A 22,913-nucleotide genomic window follows, 5' to 3' on the forward strand; every position below is an offset into this window, starting at 1 on the left:
ATCCCCTGAAGAAGGAGGCTCCTGGGAGGCTGACTTGGTGCTGATGTGGCAGCTGGAACGGTGGGGAGGGGAGGATTGCTGGTGCTCCTTCTGATGCCCTGATTCTCTCCTCTGGCAGCTTCTTGAAGGAGGTGACTACCCTAGAGCCAGGGAAGCCACTGTACCCACTGCCCTCTCTCTACAAGGAACCCAGGGCCTGAATAAGGTTATGGGGCACAGTGTCTTCTTCTGGCCACATAGCCTACCTTCTTATAATCTTCCCACAAGTTTGGGGGAGTGTCAGTCCAGACCCACATGTCCCCAAAGGGACTTCACACTTCAGAGCCGAACGAATCTTACAGGTCAACTGTCCAAGTGACTTTCACCAGTTCAGGATCCTCTGACCGAGCATGAAATGAAGGGCAGGGCTCCAACACAGCCCAAGAGCTGGCAGCAAGTGGACCTCTGACATACAGGTCTTTCCTAGTTCTCAGGGGGGAATCCCAGGAGAAAGGAACGACTTTCCTTCTTTCTTTTACAGGTGAGTAAGATGAGGCTCAAGAGGCACTAAGTTGCAGGAGCTCACCTAGCAGGTAAGTGGAAGGGCACACCTGGCCCTCTGCTTTCAGAATCCTGTCCTCAGTTCCAGCCTCTTTGGCTGGATTTTGTGGCAGGGGATGTGGAGCTGGGGAGAGGGTGTATATGACAGAAGTGCCAAGAACGCAAGGGAGTGGAGAGTCCGGGCCTGGTGGATTCTGGCGAATCTGGGTCAGCACCCACTACAGAGGTCCCTCCTTTCCTCTAGCCCAGACAGAGGCCCCCACGTCCCATCATGGGATCATACAAGCTGTCTCTCAGTGCCTGGGCCTGAGGACTGGAAAGGAAGATAGGGGCTGCAATGGAAGGGCCCCTCCCTCCATGAAGATACCCCTACTGGCTGCCAGCAGCACCAAGTAGCTAGTCTGGGCTTCCGGAGTCTCTCTTCCTAGGGGTCTCCAGGCTGACAGAACGCTCCTTGTTTTGCCCAGGGAGGCTGGGGCTGTACTCCCCCCATCCTGAGTGCATTCAAGAGCAGAAGCCTCCCCGCCTCGCTCCGCCAGCCCCCTCCCTCACTCCCAGGCGGACCCCTGGCTCACTCACCCTCGCGCACCTACGCCGCCTTCCCAGCGGGGGAGCGCTTCTGGCGCGCAGAGCAGGCCAGGGGAGTGGGCGCCGTGGGAAGGCCGCTGGTCGTTGCCCCTACCGGCGGGCTGAGAAGCCAAGTCAAAGTCAGCTGGAAGCCCCGGGGGTGAAGCCGAGTCGTCCCGGCCCGCGGAGGGCGAGGGGGCGGCTCGGCAGGGGGCGCTGCGAGAGCCGGCGTCTCGGCGCTCTCCGGCCGGCTGGGGCTCGGGCGGCTGCCGTCGGGCCCGGCGGGGTGGGCGGTGGCTGCGTCCTCCGGCCCCCAGGGGGCGGTGCGGCGCCGCCGGGTTCCCTGCTGCGCCCGTGCCGCCCCCGCGGTCTGGAGGCTGCGCGCAGTAGCAGTCGTCGAGGCAGCGGTGCGGTACGTTCGAGGACTCCGGCTGCCTGGCGTCCTGGGTTTGCGGTTCCCCGTCGGCGCGTCCTGGGGTTGTGAGCGTGACCCGGGGGCGGGCGGGGGAACGGGCGCGCGAGCCCATGGCGAGGCCGAGGTCGGCCGGGCCGCCTTGAGCGCGAGCACGAGGCGGCGCCCCGCCCTCGTCGTGAGCGTTGCACTCGCGCAGGCCGCCCCCCAGCGTGGGGCCCTCCGGGCGAAAGCCCACGGGAGCGTGGCACCGCCGGTCCCGAGCTGGACGGAGAGATCCCAGCCTTTCTCCCTTCTCCTCAGGCCTCAACTGCGACAGCCGCTGTGCTCCCGGTGCCGGGCACCAAGACTGGTGCCTCCTACGGCCTAGTGCCTTCTGCCTGCCTCACCCGCCGAGCTCTACCCGGCCATCTTCAACGTCTTTCCTGGATGAGCTGAGGTCTTAGTTCACACCGAGGGCTTAGCTCCTCTCCCTTTTGCTTGGAGCAGGCCCACGCTTAAGGAAGGGGTGATGGAAGGGCCCCTGGAGGATGGGGATGAGTCTCCAGAGTCCCAGGGCCATGCCACCGACTGGAGATTTGCTGTGTGCAGTTTCAGAGATGCCTGGGATGAGGGGGAACCTGCTCCCCAGATGCAGGCTAAGAACCCCCATCCTCCAAGCCCACCAGCAGGGGCAGCCCAGGGGGAGGAGCTCCAGGGCAGCCCTCTGCCTGGTGAACTTCAGTCACCCACAGGACAGATGGTTGCAGATGAGTCGGGGCATGGCCAGAAGGGCACATTAAGAGGATCTTCTGTCCACATGAAGGAACCAGCCTCCTCTGGAGTGAAGATCCTCCTAAGTCCAATGTCTTCCCACCTTAGTCTGGCACAGGGTGAGAATGACAGCCAAGGAGGAGACTTGGCAGGGGACTCAGTTTCAGGCAGGGTCATGCCAGTCCGCTTGGACCCTGAAGTGTTGGACAGTGACCCTGTGAACCATGGAGGTCTTTTATCTGAGACATCGTCAGAGCTACTGGAGGCAGGTAACGAAGGCTGGGCCAGGGAAGTCTTGGGAGGGAAGAAGGGAGGGTACCTGAAGGTGGGGAGGCTTCTGATCCTACTCAGGCTAAAGCCCAGGTGCAAATAGGGGGTCTCTGGGTAGATTGCCCAGTGTAGACCCAAGCGGTTTTCCTCGCCAAGACTCCCACAGATCCAGACTCTTGAAGTCCACTGACTACCTCCTGGCCCAAGACATTGCCTGGGAGCTACTTGCCAGTGGCATGGCTGCCCTGCCAGGTAGCTAGCTGGGAGACACTAAAGGCGGTACAGGTGGGGTGGGTTGATTGAGCAGATGTTCACTGCCTTTTCCCCCACAGGGACTCGAGATGTAGAAGGCCGGGCAGTGCTGCTTCTGTGTGCCCATAACTCAGCTTGGAATCACCCCAAGTGCAACAGCCATGAGCTCGTCCGCCTCCTGCTCTACTTGCAAAGCATCCCCAGGTTGGGGGAGGAGGTTGGGGGACAGAACCTGAGCCAGGAGATGGTAGGGTTGGGGAAATAGATACTCAACAAAAGCCTGCTCCTTTAGGCCCAAAGTACAGACCTTGGGACTGACCGTGCTAGTGGACGCCCGGATTTGTTCCCCAAGCTCTTCCATATTCTGGGGGCTCAGCCAACTGCAAGTGAGTACAGGATTGTAGCTCCCTTCTTCCCCCTAGCCATTCCTTTCGTGTAGGGTCGGGATCAGGCCTGAGCTCAGATTCTTTGCAGGAAGCAGTCCCAGGATCAGTGCACCGTGTGCTGCTGGTGGGAAAGCTGCCGGAGGAAGTGCCTGCAGGGCTTCAGGTACTGAGCCATTTTGGTCAGGGTGGAGATGGGGTGAGTCCCCACCAGGCCCGAGTCCACTACACCTTTTTCTGCAGATAGAGCATCTATCCTCTCACCAAAGCCTGCTGACCCACATCTCCACCTCAGAGTTGCTCACTTCACTAGGAGGAGGCCTGCCTTACTGTCACCAAGCTTGGCTGGACTTCCGGATGGTCAGTACACTGGGTGGGGCATTGGGTGGATGGGCAGGCAATATGGTTAGCAGAGGAGCTCCCCCTGGGCTGGCTTGGGCAGTGCATAGCTGGCTGCAGTGGCCTAGGATCCAAGATGCCTGGGACCAGCCCTGTGCTCTGTGCTGGTCATGCCTGCCTCTGTTCACAGCGTCTGGAAGCCCTCCTGCAGAGCTGCCAGGTGGTTTGTGCCCTGCTTCAGGGAGCCATTGAGAGCATGAAGGCTGTGCCTCAGCCTGTGGAGTCTGGGGTGAGTGTCCCCTCTTGACACCTCCCCAAATTCTCCCTATCTTTCTTCCCCTTCTCCCACATGCGCCTCTACCACCCGTTTCTCTTAATCATAGGAAGTCGGTCAACTGCTGCAGCAGGCACGGGTCCTGATGAAGCATGTGCTAGACTCTCCACGGTTGGCATGGCTACAATGCCAGGGAGCCTTGGAGCTGACATGGCTAAAGCAAGAGGTCCCAGAGGTGACCCTGAGCCCAGACTACAGGTAGGTACAAGCCCAGGTCTTGCCCCAGCCCATTATATCTCATGCCAAGGACTCAGTGTCTGGCCCAGACCAGCCAGGATTATGGTCCCAGGACAGGGTCAAGTGGAGCTAGGCACCTGGAAGGGGCACTAAGACATGTACCATGCACCAGGTCAGCAGTGGACGAGGTTGAGGAGCTGTATGGCCGCGTGGATGGATTGTTGCACCAACTGACACTGCAGGGTAACCGCCGAATACAAGCACTGGAGTTGGTCCAGACGCTGGAGGCCCAGGAGGGCGAGCTGCACCAGGTGGGAGCTATCCGCCCTGGTGGGCCCCACCTCTAATCTTAAGCATCACCCCCACCCCATAGCAACTCTCCTTTCCTTGTTTGTACTCCTCCAGATGGAAGTGTGGCTTCAGCAGGTGGGCTGGCCAGCACTTGAGGAGCCCAGGGAGCCTTCACTAGACGTGCTGCTTCAGGCCCAAGGCCCTTTTCGGGAGCTGGACCAGATTGCTCAGGTGAGTTTGGTTACTTGTTCCTCGTGTAGGTATTGGAGCACTTTGCCAGAAACTTGGAATGCAAAGTGGGTGAAAGTAAATCTAGTCTTTATTCTCTTGGAAATTACAGTGAAGCGGAGGAGATCAGTTGTAACCAAAGATTGAAAGTCATGTGTATGTTCTTTTTTGGAGAAGGGAATGGCAACCCACTCCAGTATTCTTGCCTGGAGAATCCCATGGACAGGGGAGCCTGGCAAACTACCATCCATGAGGTTGCAGAGTTGGACATGACTGTGCGACTGAGCACATTTGTTCTCTGTGTGCAAAAGTTCTAGAGACAAGCAATACAGGTATTTCTATCTGAGTGTATGATAAAGTCCTGAACGAGGAGGGGTATTGGGCAAACTCTCTTGAGATAGTGACTTTGATCTGAGATCTGAAGGATAGGTTGACGTTAACCAGGCAGAAGAGGGTTAGAGAAAAGACATGTTTCAGACTGAGGAAGCAAAAAGCATGTACAAAGGTCCTGTGATAGGAGGGAGCGTGGCTTGCCTGAGGAACCATCAGAAAGTCAGCGAGGATGAAATACAGTGCAGAAGAGGGAGGGAGAGTAGGGTGAGATGAGGTAAAATGAGGCTGGAAGAATGGCCAGTGGCCGGGAACTGGTCCTGTAACGGAGTACAATTTAAGCAGGAAGATCGTACAATCAGATCTGTATTCTAGAAAGATTACCATAGTTCCTGGGTAGACAGTGATTTGGTGGATGGACATGCAGAGTCCATTGAAGAGGCACTTGTAGTGGTCCAGGTGGGAATGATGCTTACTCTGGCCAGGATGGTGGCAGAGGAGATAACATTTGAGAAGTTGATGGGATTCAGTGGTGGATACATGTGAAGCTGTGAGAAGGAGAAGTGTTTACAAAGGTGAATAGGTACTGTTTCCTGAGAGACAGACCTTCTGGGGGAAAGGGCATTCATCTGTCCAGCCTTGGATGTACTTTGGAAATGACCATGAGGGAAGGAGAGGGAGCACTGAGTGTAGAGGCTTATTTCGTGGTTGTAGGTGTATGGGTGGTATTTGAAGTGTATGTGCACATGATTGCCTGAGAGAGAGTGGGCCGTCTTCAGGAACACCAGGGTTTAACAACTGAGCTAAGGGATGGGGGATCAGGAGGGGGGAAGCATTAGAGAAAGCCAAGGAGAATCAGGGAGTGGGGAGAGGTCAGGGGAGCTAGAGGAGAGAGGTTTGGTACTACTGAATGGTAAGAGTCAGAGGAAGCCTGAGAAGTGCTGGGGATGGGGAGTGAAGTGGGGTTGCAGAAGGCCAACATAGTTAACAAGTAATGATGAAAATAATGGTTTCTCCAGGGAGTTTCGCTGTGGAGAGGAGAACAGAGAGAGGGGGTTGGGGGAGGGGTTGCGGAGGTCTGGTCTTCACAGAAGTGACTTGATGATGCCTGCAGACATCCATGGAAAAGACCTGGGCTCAGCAACTGCAATGCCAGGCCTAGGCTTGCTGATTCCAGGCTCTGTCTCCAGGAACAGGTCAGGCGAGGGGAGAAATGTCTGCAGCCACTGGTTGGCTGTGATGCGGCCGAACTGGGCCCCTTTGGGGCCCGCTTTCTGACCCTGCAAACCCAGCTGGCCGACTTCTCTAGGGCTTTGGCCCAGCGGCGGCAGCGACTGGCAGATGCTGAGAGACTCTTGCAGTTCTTCAAGCAGGTGCGTGAGGGGTCCTGTCCCTGGTTCCACGTGGTCAGAGAAGTCAGAGGGGTGGCTGCTTAGTGCTACGGCAGCCTGAGCTTTGAAGGATATTGTGCCTGTTTTCTCTCCCTGTTTTCAGTCCGATGCCCAAATCTACTGGGGATGTAGCCTGGGGCCACCGTTCTGTGGGGCTGGGGGGAGATAGAGGAGAAGGCTCAGCAGTCTTGGGGAGATCCTTCCTCAGTGCCCATCTGGCCTTGGTGTTGCAGGCCTTGACCTGGGCCGAGGAGGGGCGGCAAGTGTTGGCAGAGCTGGAACAGGAGCACCCAGGGGTTGTGCTGCAGCGGCTGCAGCTGCATTGGACCAAGTACCCGGACTTGCCTCCTGCCCACTTCCGAAAGATGTGGGCTTTAGCCACAGGGCTGGGATCTGAGGCCATTCGCCATGAGTGCCGCGGGGCCTGGGCGCAGTGCCAGGACACCTGGCTGGCCCTGGATCAGAAGTTAGAAGCTGCTCTGAAGTCACCCCCAACGGGTAGCACAGCTAGCCTGTGTGTCAGCCGGGTCCCAGCGGTACCGGCTGTCCCTCCCCTGAGGAAAGCCTATAGCCTTGATCGGAATCTGGGATTGAGTCTTAGAGAACCTGCCCACCAGTGCCACCATGAGGCCATTGTACCTGCCTGCCACAGACCAGAGGCTGGAGGTGGTGCCCAGTCAGGGTCATGCCCCACCGTGCCTCCTCCAGGGAGCTGTGACCCCAGGAGCCCCAACAGGTACAGAGAGTGGGCAGGGCAGGGAGGGCGGTGGCAGGGCGGATGTCTCAGGTCCTGACTCCACCTCCCTGGTAGACTTCAGCTGGTGCTGGCGGAGATGGTGGCTACGGAGCGGGAGTATGTCCGTGCCCTGGACTACACCATGGAGAACTACTTCCCTGAGCTGGATCGCCCTGATGTGCCCCAGGGCCTCCGTGGCCAGCGTGCCCAACTCTTTGGCAACCTGGAGAAGCTGTGGGACTTCCACCGCCATTTTTTCTTGCGTGAGCTGGAGGCCTGTACCCAGCACCCGCCCCGGGTGGCCTATGCCTTCCTGCGCCATGTAAGCCCCACAGGCCACGCGGCCCCTGGCTGATCCTGCAACACTCAACAGCGAGCTACTGGGTCTGGCCTTGGTGTCAGGTCCTGTGATGGGTACAGCTATGAGCAGGACCAACTGGCCCCTGTTCTCCAGGGTGCTTTTAGTTTAGCAGAGGAGATGTGAGTGTGAAATAGATAATTCCAGATTATAATTGGGATTAGAAAAAAATCCAGATAGGTGATAGTGAGTTAGCAGTGAGGCAGGGGTACCCCCTTTAGAGAGAACAGTTAGAGGCATCTTAAGAGAAGCTGATGTTTGAGCTAAGGCCAGAGGGAGGGGCTGTAGTCAGAGCATTCCATTCAGAGGAAAGATCAAGTACAACGTGCTGGGCAGGAAAGTGGCCCAGTGGTTGAGAAGGAGACGGGTCAGTGTAGCTTAGTGTTGTGAGCAGGGGAAGGGTCGTCTGAGGTGAGATGAGACCAGAGCAGAGCTCTTGGGGCTGTGGGAGTGGCAGGGCTGTGTGCAGGACTTCCTCCCCAGAGCCCTGTAGGCAGGCCCCTCCCTGCACAGCGCCTGTTCCTGCCAGATCACCCGTCACTCCAAGCAGGGCAGGTAGGATCTGTCGGTGGGAGGCTTCCTGGGAACACATTGGCCATTTGGGCCTCCCGAGCTGAGAGTGGTCTGACCCCCTTGGATGCTGGCCCATTGGCACCTGGTCAAGCTGTGTATCTTTGCAGAGGGTGCAGTTTGGGATGTACGCACTCTACAGCAAGAATAAACCGCGCTCCGATGCCCTGATGACCAGCTATGGTCACGTCTTCTTCAGGGTGGGTGAGCCTGAGATTGTAGTGGGAGGAGGGATGGAGCAAACAATGGGAAGCTCCCTGACGGTGTCTGATGCACCCGGCAGGACAAGCAGCAGGCACTGGGGGACCACTTGGACTTGGCCTCCTACCTGCTGAAGCCCATCCAGCGCATGAGCAAGTATGCGCTGCTGCTGCAGGAGCTGGCACGGGCCTGCGGGGGACCCGCACAGGAGCTGAGTGCCCTGCGGGCTGCCCAGAGCCTCGTGCACTTCCAGCTGCGACACGGCAATGACTTGCTAGCCATGGATGCCATCCAGGGCTGTGACGTGAGTCTTGGCAGGCCATGGTGGCCAGGGGGCAGTGGGTGTGAAGGGAGGGGGCAGAAGAGGCCAGGCACCCACCAGGCCCCCACTTGGCAGGTCAACCTCAAGGAACAGGGCCAGTTGGTCCGGCAGGATGAGTTCACAGTCCGCTGTGGGCGCCACAAATCCCTGCGTCGCATTTTCCTCTTTGAGGAGCTGTTGCTCTTCAGCAAGCCTCGCCGAGGACCCACAGGCATTGACATGTTTACCTACAAGCGCTCCTTCAAGGTAGGCCCAACCCGGCCCCTCCCCGTACCTCCAGCGCCCCTACCCTACAGCCTCACTGAGCTCCTCTCCTGGCCACACAGATGGCAGACCTTGGCCTCACTGAGTGCTGTGGGGACAACAACTTGCGCTTTGAGATCTGGTTTCGCCGTCGCAAGGCTAGGGACACCTTTGTGCTACAAGCTGCCAGCTTGGCCACCAAGCAGGCCTGGACAGCTGACATCTCCCGCCTGCTCTGGAGGCAGGCCGTCCACAACAAGGGTGGGTGTCTGCCCCATTTCATCCCACGATCCCCTCCTTGAAGAGCTTACATTGTCCCAGAGGGGTCCCAGCGAGGGCCTCAGGAACTGGAAACACTGGGGAGGGTGGAAAAGGTCCAGCAGCAACAGCCAGCACAGGAGAAAGAACTCAAGTCAGGCAGTCCTGATGTCACCATCTCAGGCTGAGGACATGTAAACCTCTGAGTGTTTGGTGCACAGGACAGTCCCCAGGCTATAGGTGTCCAGGAGAGACTTGTATGAGGAGGAGGAGTGATAAAGGGCCGGGCTGATGTCCAGACACCCACTTTCCACCCAGAGGTGCGCATGGCTGAGATGGTGTCTATGGGTGTGGGGAACAAGGCCTTCCGGGACATCGCACCCAGCGAAGAAGCTATCAACGACCGCACCGTCAACTATATCCTGAAGTGCCAAGGTAGCAGACAGGCTGCGGGGGTGGGGTGGGGAGAGCTGCTCAGGGAGCGGTGTGGGCCTCTGGCAGCCCTAGCCTGCACTCCCCTCAGGACCTCGGCCCAGCTGGGCTCTGGCCTGACCCAACCGGACTCTCTCATGCAGCAGTTCGCTCTCGGGCCTCCATTGCTGTGGCTCCTCTTGACTCTGACAGCCCCTACCTGGGGGCCTCAGGCACCCTTCCTGGAGATCCTGCCTCTTGCTCTGTACTGGGGTCCCTCAACCTGCATCTGCACAGAGACCCAGCTCTTCTGGGGTTCCGCTGGCCCCTGTATTCCACCAGTTTCCCAGAGGAAGCAGCACTGGAGACTGATGCCGAACTGGGCAGCCAGCCATCTTTGAGTAGGTTTCTGGGCTTTCCCAGAGGCAGGAGGGCATGGCTTGGGATCTGGGCCTCCCCTTCTGACAGCTCACCTGGACTCTATTCCCAGCTCCTGAGGACTCAGAGGTTTCCTCCCAATGCCCATCAGCCAGTGGCTCCAGTGGCTCAGACAGCAGCTGTGTGTCAGGGCAGATCCTGGGCAAGGGCCTGGAGGACTTGTCCTACGTGAGTGTCATTTTGCCTCGTACCTACCAGCACTTTCTCAGCTCTACCTGGGCCTATGGTACCCTTGTCTTTAGGTGGAAATGAGGGTGGTGGGACAGAGCCATTCCTTAGAGACCCCACCTGGATCCTGAGCCAGGGAAATATATGTTCATACTTGGCTTTGTACCACAGGTCTGAGCCTGGGCTTGAAGGTGGGCAGTGGATCCAGGAGTCTTTAGATCCAAGGAGCATCATCTCCCTGGAGATCTGCTATGATCAGGCCATGGGCAGCACCTGGGTCACCTCCAGCCCATATGCACAGTGCTGTCAACCACCCATTCTGATGTCTGTGTCCATTGGACAGATCGGCAGTGACCTCTCCAGGGGATTCTGGCAGCAGAGCCTAAATAAGCACCCTCATTTTGGGTTCCTGGCCCATGTCCCCTTCAGTCCCCATCTTCTTCTCTCACCCAGAGCAGAAGGTGGATGTTTCTATGCTGTAGGCTAGTGGGATGTTGAGTGGCTCTGGTAGTGACTAAGCTGCCCCACCCTTCAGGAGGAACAGAGGTGGGTTCCTCGCCACTGCTTCCCAACTCCAGGTCTCAAAGCCAGGCTCATCCCTACTGGACTCTTCCTCTTGCCTGCCCTAGCTCCCCAGTCCAGTTTGGTTACATGGACTCAGAGGTTTTTGAATAGCTTTCAGTTAGAGTTGTATAAGATCATTTCACTGGTTGTAAGGTCTTTGGTTCTCAGAGATGGAGTCCAGACCCTTGACTTGTGATTTATCCTTTATTTGTTTATAATAAAAAATAAACTGATAATGCACCCTTCGGTGGAGACATCCCTGGTTAAAATGCATCTTGGCAATGGGATGGGTGGGATGTGGGGGCAGCATATCTCCCCAAGCATGGCCGGGCACCTTAGCCATCTTGTAGGTACTTGCTCAGGACAGAGTAAGAGACAGACTTTGATAGGCCCCTCTGGATGAGCAGGTCCACACAGCGGCCATATTTCCTGGCGAAAGGCAACGTGAGCTGGAAGGAAAGGCTGGTCTTATTCCTAGCTGGTTGCTACTCTAGCTTTGTGAGGTCCTTCTGTCTGGGTGGGGGTAGGGTTGGGGGCAAGGCCAGCTAGTGCTGTTGACCTCAGTTCTGCCTAAAGGCATCTCACAGACCTGGGGCTCAGAGTGGCTACCAGGACACAGAATGAAATGAATAGAGGATCAAAAGTGCATGTTTCCTGTCACTGGTTTTCCACTTCCTAATCGTAGATGCTGACTTCATTTCCAATCAACAGACTAGGCAGAGGCTAGTAACTTGGCACTATTATGTTTATGGTGAAAGGTGTTATAATAAGGTGCTTGATTACAGAAATACCAGATTAATGAAAAATTAGGCAAATCTTTTTCACCTCCAAAATTCAAATAAAAATTTGAATTCTAAAATTATTTTAAGGACTCAAAAAACAAAAACCTGAGTTATTCCTTTGCCCTTATTGAAGAATTTTCTTTGTAAAAACTGCTTTATAGCAGCTTAAGTAGAAAAGGAATGTATAATACAAAAGTATTGACATCAGGTGCTGTTGGTATCTATAACTCACTGAAAGCATGTGACTGCCAATAGTTTCTCTGATTTCAACACCTCAAAACGAGCTCATATGATGTGCATCCCTGGCCAGGGTTGTTAGTGATGAAGGCTAATTTGGTAAGCACTGGAGAAAACTAGTGACCCAAATACTGCTTTTTGACCACTCTGGACAGGTTAATTTCAGCCACTGTTCCTCCCTCCCTGGGACCAGCGACTAGAGTTCCAGTTCCCTATCTTCGCCTTCTGGGCAGCACTGGCTTGGCCCTCATGCAGCAAGACAGTGTCCATCTGAGGCATCCAGAGGGTCGCCATTTCTCGTGGGGTACAGGTGGCCTCACCTCAACCCAGCTGTATAGGCGTTCCTGGGTGTGCCGGTCATCCTTGAATCCAGTGATGGCCAGCAAATCCACCACAAACTGCTTGGGGCTTATGTGCAGGGTCTGCCAGAAGAGCCCACAGTCAGCCAGGGCTGGAGGCCACAGCCTGACCCACATTTGCTCCCAGCCCCTTAAAGTGGGATGCGGAGCAGGGGCTTCTCTGGGCCTGGAGAAGCCGCAGAGGTCAAGGGGTACTGTCACTTCAAACTGCCTCTTGGCCATGGCTCGGCCCAGATGCTGCCGCCCTGTCTCCTGGTCCCTACCCTTCTTGCCACCCTTCTGCCCCTGATCTCTTCCCCTAGCTGCTCCCCCTTGTCTTGGCTGCCCCCTCTTGTCTTGCACTATTATTGTGGAAGCGAGGGGACAGTGGAGAAGGAACAGGGCTTGGGGCCAATCACACGTACCCACAGCTGGTTGACCAGGGAGACCACCTTGGCTGTGATGGCTTTGGGGTCATTTTGCCGGATGGAATCCAGAATGATGTCAGTCAGGAAGCAGTGACATTTCTGTGCGTAAAACATCTCTTCCCAGGACAGAGAGAAACTCAGGAAAGTCACCTCTGTGGAGGAGAGAGCGGGTGTGGCCACATCTGCCACAGCGAGGGCCTCAGAGCCACCCTTGGTTAGGGGGAAAAGTTCAGGGCTTCCAGGGAGACCCTATCCCTGAAGTAACTGGCTGGGGACTCAGGCATCTGCCCATGGGCTGGGCCAGGCCTGGCTCCAGAGCCTCACCTCGGGGCTGGGGGCTGGCTGGGGGCGGTGTGCGCCTGAGGTGGTCCATGTGCGTGGTGTAGATGATGCTGTCCTCAAAGAACATGCACGAGCCATCACTGCCCACCACGGGGGGGTGGGTCACCTTGAGGATGACCCCTGTGTTGTCCCCCTCACTGGCCTCAGGCAGGGTCAGCTCAAAGGCAGGATTTTCTGTGAAAACAACGTGGGGAGAGGTCTCTCCTTAAGCTCCATCAGAGCCCAAGCAGGGAGGAGACCTCTGGCAACAGACCAGTGCAGTCAAGTCACCAGCCCTCACCTCCAGCTTCTCAGAAGCGGGAGCCTGAGCTGGCAGGGCCATGTTCTAACTCTCCTCTCTTCATCACCCTGGAATCACTGCAAGCTACATCCTCAATTTCAGAACTCCAAGGAACTTTCCAAATCATCTGTTGAACTAGGCTAGTAGTAAATAGAGCTGATCACAACCCAGCTGGAATTGGGACTGGAAATCTTTGTAAAATTAGGAGATGAGCTTTTGCGGGGGGCGGGTGGGTGTGGGGGTTGCTGATGCATGTCTACTCTGAAGAACATGATTGACAAACCAACTGTGGGCTCACAGGCAGGGCCCAGGAAGACCCCTCCAAGCATGACACAAGCCACTGAAAGAGAAAATGACAGAATACTAGAGGAAGGGCTTTGAGAGAGCAGAGGAAACAGTCCGTAATAGCAGTTCTCAGCCCACTTCTCTGGGCTGCTCCTCACTTCTCCAACACACACATTCCTCTCTGTTCAGCCTGGTCCCCATATACTCTTCTGTCTCCCGGACTTCTTCCCTTGGACGCCCATCAGTACTTCATACACACTGTGTCCTCTTCCCCAAGTCCTACTCCTCTCCTTCCCACCTCAGTAACTGTCCACCCCCTTGCAGTCACCCAAATCAGAAACCTGTCCCCTCCTTGGCCCAATCCTTTCGTGTTTCCTCGAACTGCCTAAACTGTTTCACCTAGGATGGTCTTGGCACTTGCAACACTTACCTTCTGCTACTGCATTTCCTCTGCCCCTGGAACAAACTTCCTAAATGCGTAACTGATTGTGCTTGCTCCCTTGTATAGAATGCTTCAGTGGCTGGCTGCTCCACTTAGGATTGGAACAAAGTACCAGGTCCTGAACTTGACCCATAAGACCTGTCCTGATTCCTAATGTCATCAGCCTTATCTTTCATCACTTTATGAAGACTGGTTTCCAGCTGCTAGACCCATGACTTAGGTTTCCACAAGCACCCAAGATTTCTCCTTTCCTCCGTTGACTCCTCAGCCCTGAACCCTTCTTTGTGCCCCTATTGCTTTATAGGTCCTTCCTTTCATATGCCTCATGTGGCTTCTCAAGCCCCCAGGCCATGCCAGCGTGCCTGTCATTTCTGGGTCTTTTGCTCGGCGGTAGTGAAAGCGCAGTTCTAGTCTCCTTTAATCACTAACTCACTCTGTGGTCTTGGCCAAGGTTTGCCTTCTCTGTTGTAAATGGGACTTAGGTCAAGGATGGGATAGGACTCACCTCTCTCCTTTGACCTCTGCTTGCCCCAGTCCTTCAGGGCGACAGCTCTTTTCATGGGGAAGTATGGATTAAAGTTTGGCTCTGGCCCCTTGTCTTTGGTTCCGGCTCCAGCCCCTGCCTGTGGGCCCGGGTCCTTCTCTGAGGCTGTGGAATGGCCTTTCCAGGAAGCTGAGGTGCTGGGCTGGGAAACAGCCTCACTTCCTGAGGAGTGCTGCAGGGTGGCTTCCTCCAAGGAGCTGTTCCGGGGGGCTGGCAGTGACTGGAATTCCCACTGTTTGCAGTTGACCATGTCCCACTCCCTTACCAGGGAGATAAGTTTTTGCATGGGGGTGACAGGAGGGTCTTTGGTTTCAGGTTTCTGTGTGAGGTTGACAGTGGTACACTTCTTCTTGGGAGGACTCTCAGGGTGGCCCCCCCAGTGTCTAGGGTTGGCACATAGGCCAGGACAGTGTGAGTATGTGCTGGGATTACCTGCCCTCTTGGCACCTCGGCACAAGGACATCTGGATTGTCTGGGAGTACTGTTCGGCCTCCTCTATCTGGCTGGACCTGGCCAGGGTCCCCTTGGCCTTGTTCCACATAGTTCGGTCATTGCAGTCTTGGAACTCCATTGGCACGCAAGCCATGGTCTGGGGAGAGGGCACAGCAGCTCTGGGCATGTTGTACACTGAAGCCTTACCCAAGATCTGATAAGCTGGGTCTCTTAAGACTTCGCTTGCTTACCCAGAACAATTTCATCCCCCACATGGGTCTAACATTTGATATCTGCTCAGTTGGAGTGGGGTTGGTAACCAGCCCAGGGGCCTCTCACACACCAAAAGGGCATATCAGCATGCCAGGCCTCATGTGGTCAGCACTTACTTGTGTTCAGAAACCAGTCACTGTGCCAGAGCCATGTAGGCCTGTCTCTTTCATTTTGCCATGCTCCCCAGGAGTGGGATCTGCCCCCTGAGCCCTGTGCTGGTGCCCTTTCAGGACACCACCAAACCAGAGGAGGCTGGAACTTACTTCTTTGGTGTCTCTGCTGAACTCCACCAGTGACCCTGGCCCTTCTGTTACCACGTGCAGCCTTCTGATGGGAAAAGCTTCTTCATTTTCAGATTCTTTCTCCTGGATCCATGACCTGCAGATCCCAAGAGGGTTTGGTTAGTGAGCAGAAGCTTCCACTAGTCCATTGACCAGGTGTGCCCTTTGGCTGAGAGTTCACTCAGGGAGGAGGGGCCTTAGAGAGTTTTGCTTAGGTCCCTGCCCAGTCCTGGGCCTGCCCCATCCCCTTAATAAGGAGAACAGGTCCTACTGGGAGGTGGGACTTAGGACAGGATTCCCAAGAGGCATATAAAGGTTCAAACTTTAGATCATGGTGTCAAGGGAGTGGTTTCCTTACTTGTATGCCTCACACTGGACAAGTGCTTCTGAGAGAGATGGGATGTGGTATTCCTCCACCTCCTGGCAAAGGAGGGGCCATTCCCTGTGAATGACAAGAGGTCACACTGGGCATCTGGGGTGGGAATGCGGATGGGGTTGTTGGCCTCCAGAGTGGCTGCTTTGAACAGCAGTTCACATGTTGGAAATAACATAATCTCTGTCAAGGCTGTAAACTCAAATTTCCTCCTTGCAGAGGGATGGGAGTTTCATCATATGATTTCCTTCCTGCACTCACTTAAATTCAGTTGGTAAAAATAGTTTTCCAAGCCTCAGGAAGTTGAGAATGTGTCGGAACATTTGGCCATCCCCGTAGATCAGCAGGGTCTGTCCGTATGTTATCCAGTACACTCTCTGAGGGTTGGACAACAGTTCTGGATACTGCAAAGGGTTGAACATCAGACTTTGTTAGTCAGTTAGTTAGTTAGTCTGTTAGTCTGTTAGTTAAAGGGCTATGTCCTCATTAAGGAGTAGGGCAGTCTTCGTTTTCCCACCCATTCCAGAGCAGAGGCTTTGGGATTTCTATCTCCCCGTCTTGTTGGCCACAAGAAGACACATGAGGAGCAGAGCATCCAGGGAGGAGCACGTCATCTCTGCTCGAAGGATTGCTGGCTCCTCAACCACTCCCTTGAGGCGTCGGGGACCTCACCCTACGTCCTGCCTTGGTCCAGGCCCCTCCCTACCCAGACTCCTAAAGGCTTTCCCAGCCTGCTGCTCATGCAGTAAGAGCACTCTGGACCTAGGAGTAGGGGGAAAAATCCTTGATCTAAGCAGGTGCTGGAGGCTGAGTGAGAGTCATGACAGGTTCCAGAGCATCTCAGCCACAGAAGCCACAAGGAGAGGAGGGCAGCCTCAGGCCAGCAGTACCTTCAGCAGGGTCTGCAGGGTGGTTGCATACCAGTGGCTTCCAACATAAACTTTGATGATCTGTTGGGAGGAATACACAGTGATTTCTGCCGTCCACTCCTCATCTAAGGAAACCAATGAGAGGGAACATGTCACATGGCCAGAAGGACATTAGGTAGGGCATTTGGTCAATAAGGTATCACATGTTAAGACTCAGTATCTTCATCAGTCGTATTTTGTTGCCTACTCTGAGAAGCAGAAATCCCTAACACCAGCTCTCTCTGCTCCTCAGGCCTCCCCTGTGGCTTACCATAGAGTTTCCTGCATGGTGAGATGGGTTTAAAACAGTAGCTTGGAGGGTCAGCTGGTGATTCTGAGTTGGGGGAGGGCCACCAACCCCAAGGGCACCACTGTTCTACTCCTAGCCCACCTCTCCCAAGAAAGCTTGACTAATGTTCCTTTCTACCTACATTGCTAAGCCCTTCCGTTTCTGGCTGGGTGTGTCCTGGGTGTGTAATTTTCCACTTGGCCACTCAGACTGGAGCTAGGAGTCCCTCTGTACGTTTGTGCTTATGGTTTGGCAGATATCACAGATCCAGCCTCTCATCAAATCATTACAGAGACCAAGCCTTGAGAATAGGCTTTATTCTGGGAAGGTGAATTCATGACCCTTTTCCTGGGGATGACTAAACTTAGGCTTTGTTCTGGTATTTGAGAATTAGTTTCTAGTGAACTTTGTCATGAATGAAGGGTATATAAACAGATGATATAACTAAGAGGTATATGATTAGACTGTGAACCCTATGAAAAGAAGAGACTGGGTCTGTTTTGCTCTCTTCTATACTCCTAGTGTTATCTGATGTCCTGGTTTATGGTAGGTGCTCCAATAAACATTGTTTCTGAATGATAGTAATATAGCATAAGTTGATATAAAACTTTTTTTTAGTAAACAGTTATAGGCAGCTGGTGAAACAACATTGGCTTTAGACTCAGATTTAAATCCCAGCTTGACCACAATCTCATAATATGAGCAGGTTCCCTCCCTGAGCCTCCATGTCCCCTGTTAAATGAACCCAGGGACCATTCTTTGGATGTCTGTGAAGACCCAAGGGGCACAGTGTCAGCTCCCAGGGCCAGAGCGGGCCTGCCCTTGGGGGACCCATGCAGCCCCCACCAGGCCCGTTTGCGCTGCTTAATCTGTACTACTTGAGGCTACTTGTGGGCTTGGTGTGGGGAAGGAGTCACCTACATGAAAGTTTCCTTTTAGGCAAAACCCACAAATGTTAGTCTGGCTTCCCTTTCCTGTTCCATCTATAGTTTCTGGCTCTGGCCAGCTTTATCTTTCCTTTCCTATCCCCTAGACCCTCTTCTGATGCTGCATCCAAACTGAGAAGCTTCTTTATTTACTGAGCACATCCATGGGTGCCAGAGTCCTTGGCTCCAGATGAGTCTTGAGAGCCACTTTCATTGGCTCGTAGGTGATGTCCCTCTTGTCCAGGAAGGCACAGAGCTCATACACCTCAGAAACAGTCTCAGTCAGAGGCAGACGGCATGTCCCCAGCCAGTTCCTGCCGAGAGGAAAGCCCTGTCACAGAGTGCTCCAGCACTGCACCCTAAGGGAGTCCAGTCCATCACCTTTCCATATCTAGAATGTCTTGCCCTAAACACTAACTCAAACCTGTGGCCACTAACATCATTTCCTTAACTGGTTTCTGTTGATGTCTCATAGTGGGTAAATTTGGACACACAGACTCATCCTTTTGGTGCTGAGCTTGACCTGTTTCAGCAAAGCCATCTAAATAGACTAGGTGCAAGCCTCCAGGCCCTATCTTGGGTTCCAGAATCTAGCCAGGGCCTAGCCACTCTATTTCCGCCCCAAGACATCTCAATCACTGTGTGGCAGCCTGTCATGGTTTGGGAGATAACTGATACCTTGTATGCCCAGGAAAGAAGCTAGGGACCTGAATATCAACCCCACTGCCTCTAAAGGCACTTTTCTTTGCCCTCTGTGCCCTGTGACCTCAGGGGTGGGACATCTCTGGGACAGATGGATGGGGGTGGGTCACAAAGGCCCCACCCTTGGGGTAAGATAGTGTTTGAGGTTGGCTGACCCTCTCCACAGGTGCTTAGGAAAAGCCACTTCTATCTTTAGTTTTGGTACCAGTGTATTTTGTGAGCCTAAGAGAGTTCTATTCAGAACATGTTTGCCCTTCTATAAAACAGGATTAGAATCCGTGCCCAGCACTAGTAGGAAGTCTCAGCTCATTCCCCAGGGCATAGGCCAGGTATCACTTCCTTCAAGAAGCCTATTTTGCCTTGCTCTTGGCGGGGGGCAGGGTGCTCATCCCTGGTTCTGGACTTTCTGTGTGTCCTTGGGGAGGACTTTTTGTAGGAGGGGGAATATGGCAGGGGGAATATCCAGCACCCTGAGTGTTGCGGCTGTGGCCTGGCCACCTTGGACCTAGCACAGGGCTAGAACCAAGATGGATTGCAGAGGATACAGTTTGAGACCTTTGAACCTTAGGAACCGTACACCTTGGCACCAGCCCTCTCTTCTGAGGCCCAGATTTGATGGTGGAGTGGCTAAAATGATGGGTTTGTCCTGTATTTCCTCTGACTCATGGACAGGGCCCCAGGGTGGTTCCTAAAGAAAGGTAAAGCTCAGCCTGAGTGGGATGATGCATTCTCTAAGGAGGGCCTTACTTAACATGCTGGAAGAGGACCCCGTTCCCGGTGATGTACAGTCTGCTCCCATCCAGTGTGCTCTCAATGCGGAGCTGTCCCAGTGCGGAGTCTGGGTACTTGACAAGCAGACCCAGGGCCATCATGTACAGTGGCTTCACAGACTCTAGGCCTGCTGAACGGCCCCCTTCCCAGGGCTTGGAGGAGGACAGGAGGTCCGGGAACAGCCACCTGTGCCGGAGAGAAAGGGGTGACTCCTAGGGTGCTCATGGTCAAAACAGTATTGGAAGCTTTGGGTCTTGCTTCCAACTGTTGTCTTGAATCTGTACTGAAGAGGCTTAGTGGGAGCTTATTTCCTGGCACAGCCACATCTGAATCTGCTGAACATCAGTACAGTTTTTATATTCAGTCTGCTTGAGGTCAAAACTATCCACTGGAAGGGAGGTGAGGTGGGTGTGGGAGATGGATTAATTTGCTGTATCGCTAACACTTGAATTTCAGAACAGCCATCTGGCCCAGTCTCAGCAGGAATTTCCCTTAGTTCTAAGCTCTGCTCTAATTATCCATGGGTAAAGAACGACAGCAATACATGAACTGTGAACTTCCTGATGATCAAGCTGGTTTTAGAAAAGGCAGAGGAACCAGAGATCAAATTGCCAACATCTGCTGGATCATGGAAAAAGCAAGAGTGTTCCAGAAAAACATCTATTTCTGCTTTATTGACTATGCCAAAGCCTTTGACTGTGTGGATCACAATAAACTGTGGAAAATTCTGAAAGAGATGGGAATACCAGACCACTGACCTGCCTCTTGAGAAATCTGTATGCAGGTCAGGAAGCAACAGTTAGAACTGGACATGGAACAACAGACTGGTTCCAAATAGGAAAAGGAGTATATCAAGACTGTATATTATCACCCTGCTTATTTAACTTATATGCAGAGTACATCATGAGAAATGCTGGGCTGGAAGAAGCACAAGCTGGAATCAAGATTGCCAGGAGAAATATCAATAACCTCAGATATGCAGATGACAACACCCTTATGGCAGAAAGTGAAGAGGAACTAAAAAGCCTCTTGATGAAAGTGAAAGAGGAGAGTGGAAAAGTTGGCTTAAAGCTCAACATTCAGAAAACAAAGATCATGGCATCCGGTCCCATCACTTCATAGGAAATAGATGGGGAAACAGTGGAAACAGTGTCAGACTTTATTTTTTGGGCTCCAAAATCACTGCAGATGGTGACTGCAGCCATGAAATTAAAAGACGCTTACTCCTTGGAAGGAAAGTTATGACCAACCTAGATAGCATATTGAAAAGCAGAGACATTACTTTGCCAACAAAGGTCCGTCTAGTTAAGGTTATGGTTTTTCCTGTGGTCATGTATGGATGTGAGAGTTGGACTGTGAAGGCTGAGCGCCGAAGAATTGATGCTTTTGAACTGTGGTGTTGGAGAAGACTCTTGAGAGTCCCTTGGACTGCAAGGAGATCTAACCAGTCCATTCTGAAAGAAATCAGCCCTGGGATTCTTTGGAGGGAATGATGCTGAAGCTGAAACTCCAGAACTTTGGCCATCTCATGCGAAGAGTTGACTCATTGGAAAAGACTCTGATGCTGGGAGGGATTGGGGACAGGAGGAGAAGGGGACGACAGAGGATGAGATGGCTGGATGGCATCACTGACTCAATGGATGTGAGTCTGAGTGAACTCTGGGAGTTGGTGATGGACAGGGAGGCCTGGCGTGCTGCGATTCATAGGGTCACAAAGAGTTGGACACGACTGAGCGACTGAACTGAACTGAAAGAACGACAACTATAGCAGAGAACCTGATATCATTACAGGCTTCCCAGACTCACAGTCCCTAACACGCCTGGGCAGAATTTTCCCGAGACACATTGTCTAGTGTTACTTTTGGGTTGGGTGGTCGTGTTCCTGCCTCACTGTTCTCCTGCAGTGGCCATAATGCTCAGTCTACATGAGCCTGTCCCAGTGGCACCCGTGGGCCAACAGCAAACTGCTGGGTGATTTTTGTGGGTTGTCTCCAACCCTGCAGGAGGAGTGGTATTCTCCTCTTATCACAGATGAGGAAACTATGTCCTGAGAGCATCGTTAGTTACTAAGTACCTTGCCCCAAACAGCAAAGCTAGGTGGGCCAGAGCAGGGGTTCGAGGGTGACTCTATTTTCAAGACTACCAGGGCTGTTTCCATTACTTATGGTGCTTTATGAAAGGCAAAAAAACAGGCTTTGTGTTTGGGGGCTGCTGATGGCTTACAGAGCCCGTCCAGCAGCATGCCTCCCTTCCAGCTTCACATAACTCCTGAACAGCAGGCCCTACTCTGCTCAGCTCTCTGACCTCTGTTCTCTGACGAACAGAAGCCCTGGGGGAGAGGTTTGAACTCACACCCTCTGAAGTGGATTGGAAGATCCTAAGAGGCTCCTGAGACCTGCTGCAGGATTCTACTACCCCCAAATAGAATAGGACTCCAATTGTCTGGGGAGAAAGTCTAGAAGAACTGGGCCTCAAAGCAGGGAGGATCTGATTCCCACAGAATAAATGTCTGGCAACATGCAGGCCAAACTTCACATGTGTAAGAGTTCTATGCATTCTCAGAATGCCCACTGAGGCCATGCAAAGGTAGTTGACTCTTGCAATATATACAGTAGCTTCCATAGACATGCAGGGTTTGGAAATGAGATGGTGAAAGGCTAATAAAAAAATATGAGGGACAAATTAGCATGATATTGGACTGGGAGCCTGAAGGCTGGACTGGATCAGGGTCAGGAAGTGGCAGGAGCAGGCAGAAACAGGCACAGCAGCCAGGGGTTCGAAGGAGGAAGGACAAGGGAATTTGGGGGTGGGTGGGATAACTGAAGTACTATGGGGAATTCGCCCAAGAATTTGGCATGCCGTCCAGCTGTGCCTGAAAGAAGAAGGACAGCGGGAGTGGCAGGTGGGGGTTAGTTATAAGTTCCCAATTGTTTGACTTGTCCAAAAGGAGGGCAGACCTCCCCTGACCTTGGGAAACCTGCCCTCAGGCCCAGCCTCCCTCCCCAGCCAGTCTGGGCTGAGCTACCTACATTTCAGTGGGAAGACTGAGCAGACAGAGGGCATGCCAGGTTTCAGGCTGAAATTTCTCTTCTCAGATTCTAAGTCAGCCAAAACACCCGCTTCTGTCACCGCCAATCAAAGTGGTTGGTGGGAGGGAAGATGTTTGTTTTTGGCTTTTCTGGTCAAAGCCCAGACTGCCCCAGGATGTCAAGGGGAGGGCACGTTTCCCCTGGGGACATACCCATGTTCATTCGGTACAACCTCACAGCTTCACTGAGCTCAGGGATTTCCAGAATTTCCACTTCTGCTTCAAGCACATCTATATTGGAGAAATTATCTGGTAGCAAAATCTTCTGTGAGCGGAGAAAATTCACTTGAAAAGCAAGGGGAAACAAAATGGGTTAAGAAGGTTATTTCTGATCTAATTGTAGGTCCAGGTTTTGGGAGGTTTTTGATGCTGCAGCTTATCCTAGGCTCTCCTTGTTCTGAAACAATTACTGAACATACCTGGTTAGATTAGTTTTCAGTCTGTGGTTTTCAAGGTGAAAGATCCCAAATTATTTTCCTGTGTTTGAGTCCGTGGGTATGGCTTCCCATAGTCTGGCCTTGGGCTCCCAAGGCAGGTAGGCTCTCTTGGTGAGCACACTGGCCCTGAGACTTACCCTATGAGTCTTGACCCAAGAGCAGGTCATTCCAAAAGAGGGAGCTGTCTTGTCGCTTAGAGAGGAAGGGCTTGGGCGAACC

General features: G+C 53.6%; 2 protein-coding genes across 6 annotated transcripts in view; one reads left to right on the forward strand and one right to left on the reverse strand.

Annotated features, from left to right (window-relative positions):
- PLEKHG4 (pleckstrin homology and RhoGEF domain containing G4) lies at window positions 1–10,790 on the forward strand. 5 transcript variants are annotated; one of them, XM_059877449.1, is made up of 23 exons: window positions 1–131; window positions 521–572; window positions 1,823–2,541; window positions 2,699–2,794; window positions 2,875–2,998; window positions 3,087–3,180; window positions 3,269–3,343; window positions 3,421–3,537; window positions 3,707–3,805; window positions 3,900–4,048; window positions 4,200–4,338; window positions 4,433–4,549; window positions 6,067–6,249; window positions 6,501–7,003; window positions 7,079–7,325; window positions 8,042–8,131; window positions 8,215–8,436; window positions 8,530–8,700; window positions 8,781–8,958; window positions 9,274–9,390; window positions 9,531–9,767; window positions 9,857–9,972; window positions 10,144–10,790. In XM_059877449.1, exons 3-23 carry the CDS (start codon window positions 2,031–2,033, stop codon window positions 10,147–10,149), a joined length of 3,591 nt encoding a protein of 1,196 aa, XP_059733432.1. In that variant the 5' UTR covers window positions 1–131; window positions 521–572; window positions 1,823–2,030; the 3' UTR covers window positions 10,150–10,790. The 5 variants fall into 5 exon arrangements, with proteins under 5 accessions (XP_059733432.1, XP_059733431.1, XP_015331309.2 ...); XM_059877448.1 differs by lacking the exons at window positions 1–131; window positions 521–572 and adding an exon at window positions 1,432–1,519; XM_015475823.3 differs by lacking the exons at window positions 1–131; window positions 521–572 and having other exon boundaries at window positions 1,713–2,541.
- The window catches only part of KCTD19 (potassium channel tetramerization domain containing 19), a 27,625-nt gene continuing 15,438 nt past the window's right edge, over window positions 10,727–22,913 (reverse strand). The window contains 13 exon segments of the mRNA NM_001105392.2: window positions 10,727–10,985; window positions 11,876–11,977; window positions 12,319–12,473; window positions 12,646–12,837; window positions 14,176–14,803; window positions 15,183–15,297; window positions 15,559–15,642; window positions 15,835–15,977; window positions 16,464–16,567; window positions 17,850–18,010; window positions 19,146–19,312; window positions 19,315–19,355; window positions 22,411–22,542. Of these exon segments, the coding sequence (NP_001098862.1) occupies window positions 10,872–10,985; window positions 11,876–11,977; window positions 12,319–12,473; window positions 12,646–12,837; window positions 14,176–14,803; window positions 15,183–15,297; window positions 15,559–15,642; window positions 15,835–15,977; window positions 16,464–16,567; window positions 17,850–18,010; window positions 19,146–19,312; window positions 19,315–19,355; window positions 22,411–22,542 (2,138 nt within the window). The 3' untranslated portion in view covers window positions 10,727–10,871.

The sequence above is a fragment of the Bos taurus genome, chromosome 18, assembly GCF_002263795.3.
Source record: "Bos taurus isolate L1 Dominette 01449 registration number 42190680 breed Hereford chromosome 18, ARS-UCD2.0, whole genome shotgun sequence".
NCBI classification, from domain to species: Eukaryota; Metazoa; Chordata; class Mammalia; order Artiodactyla; family Bovidae; genus Bos; species Bos taurus.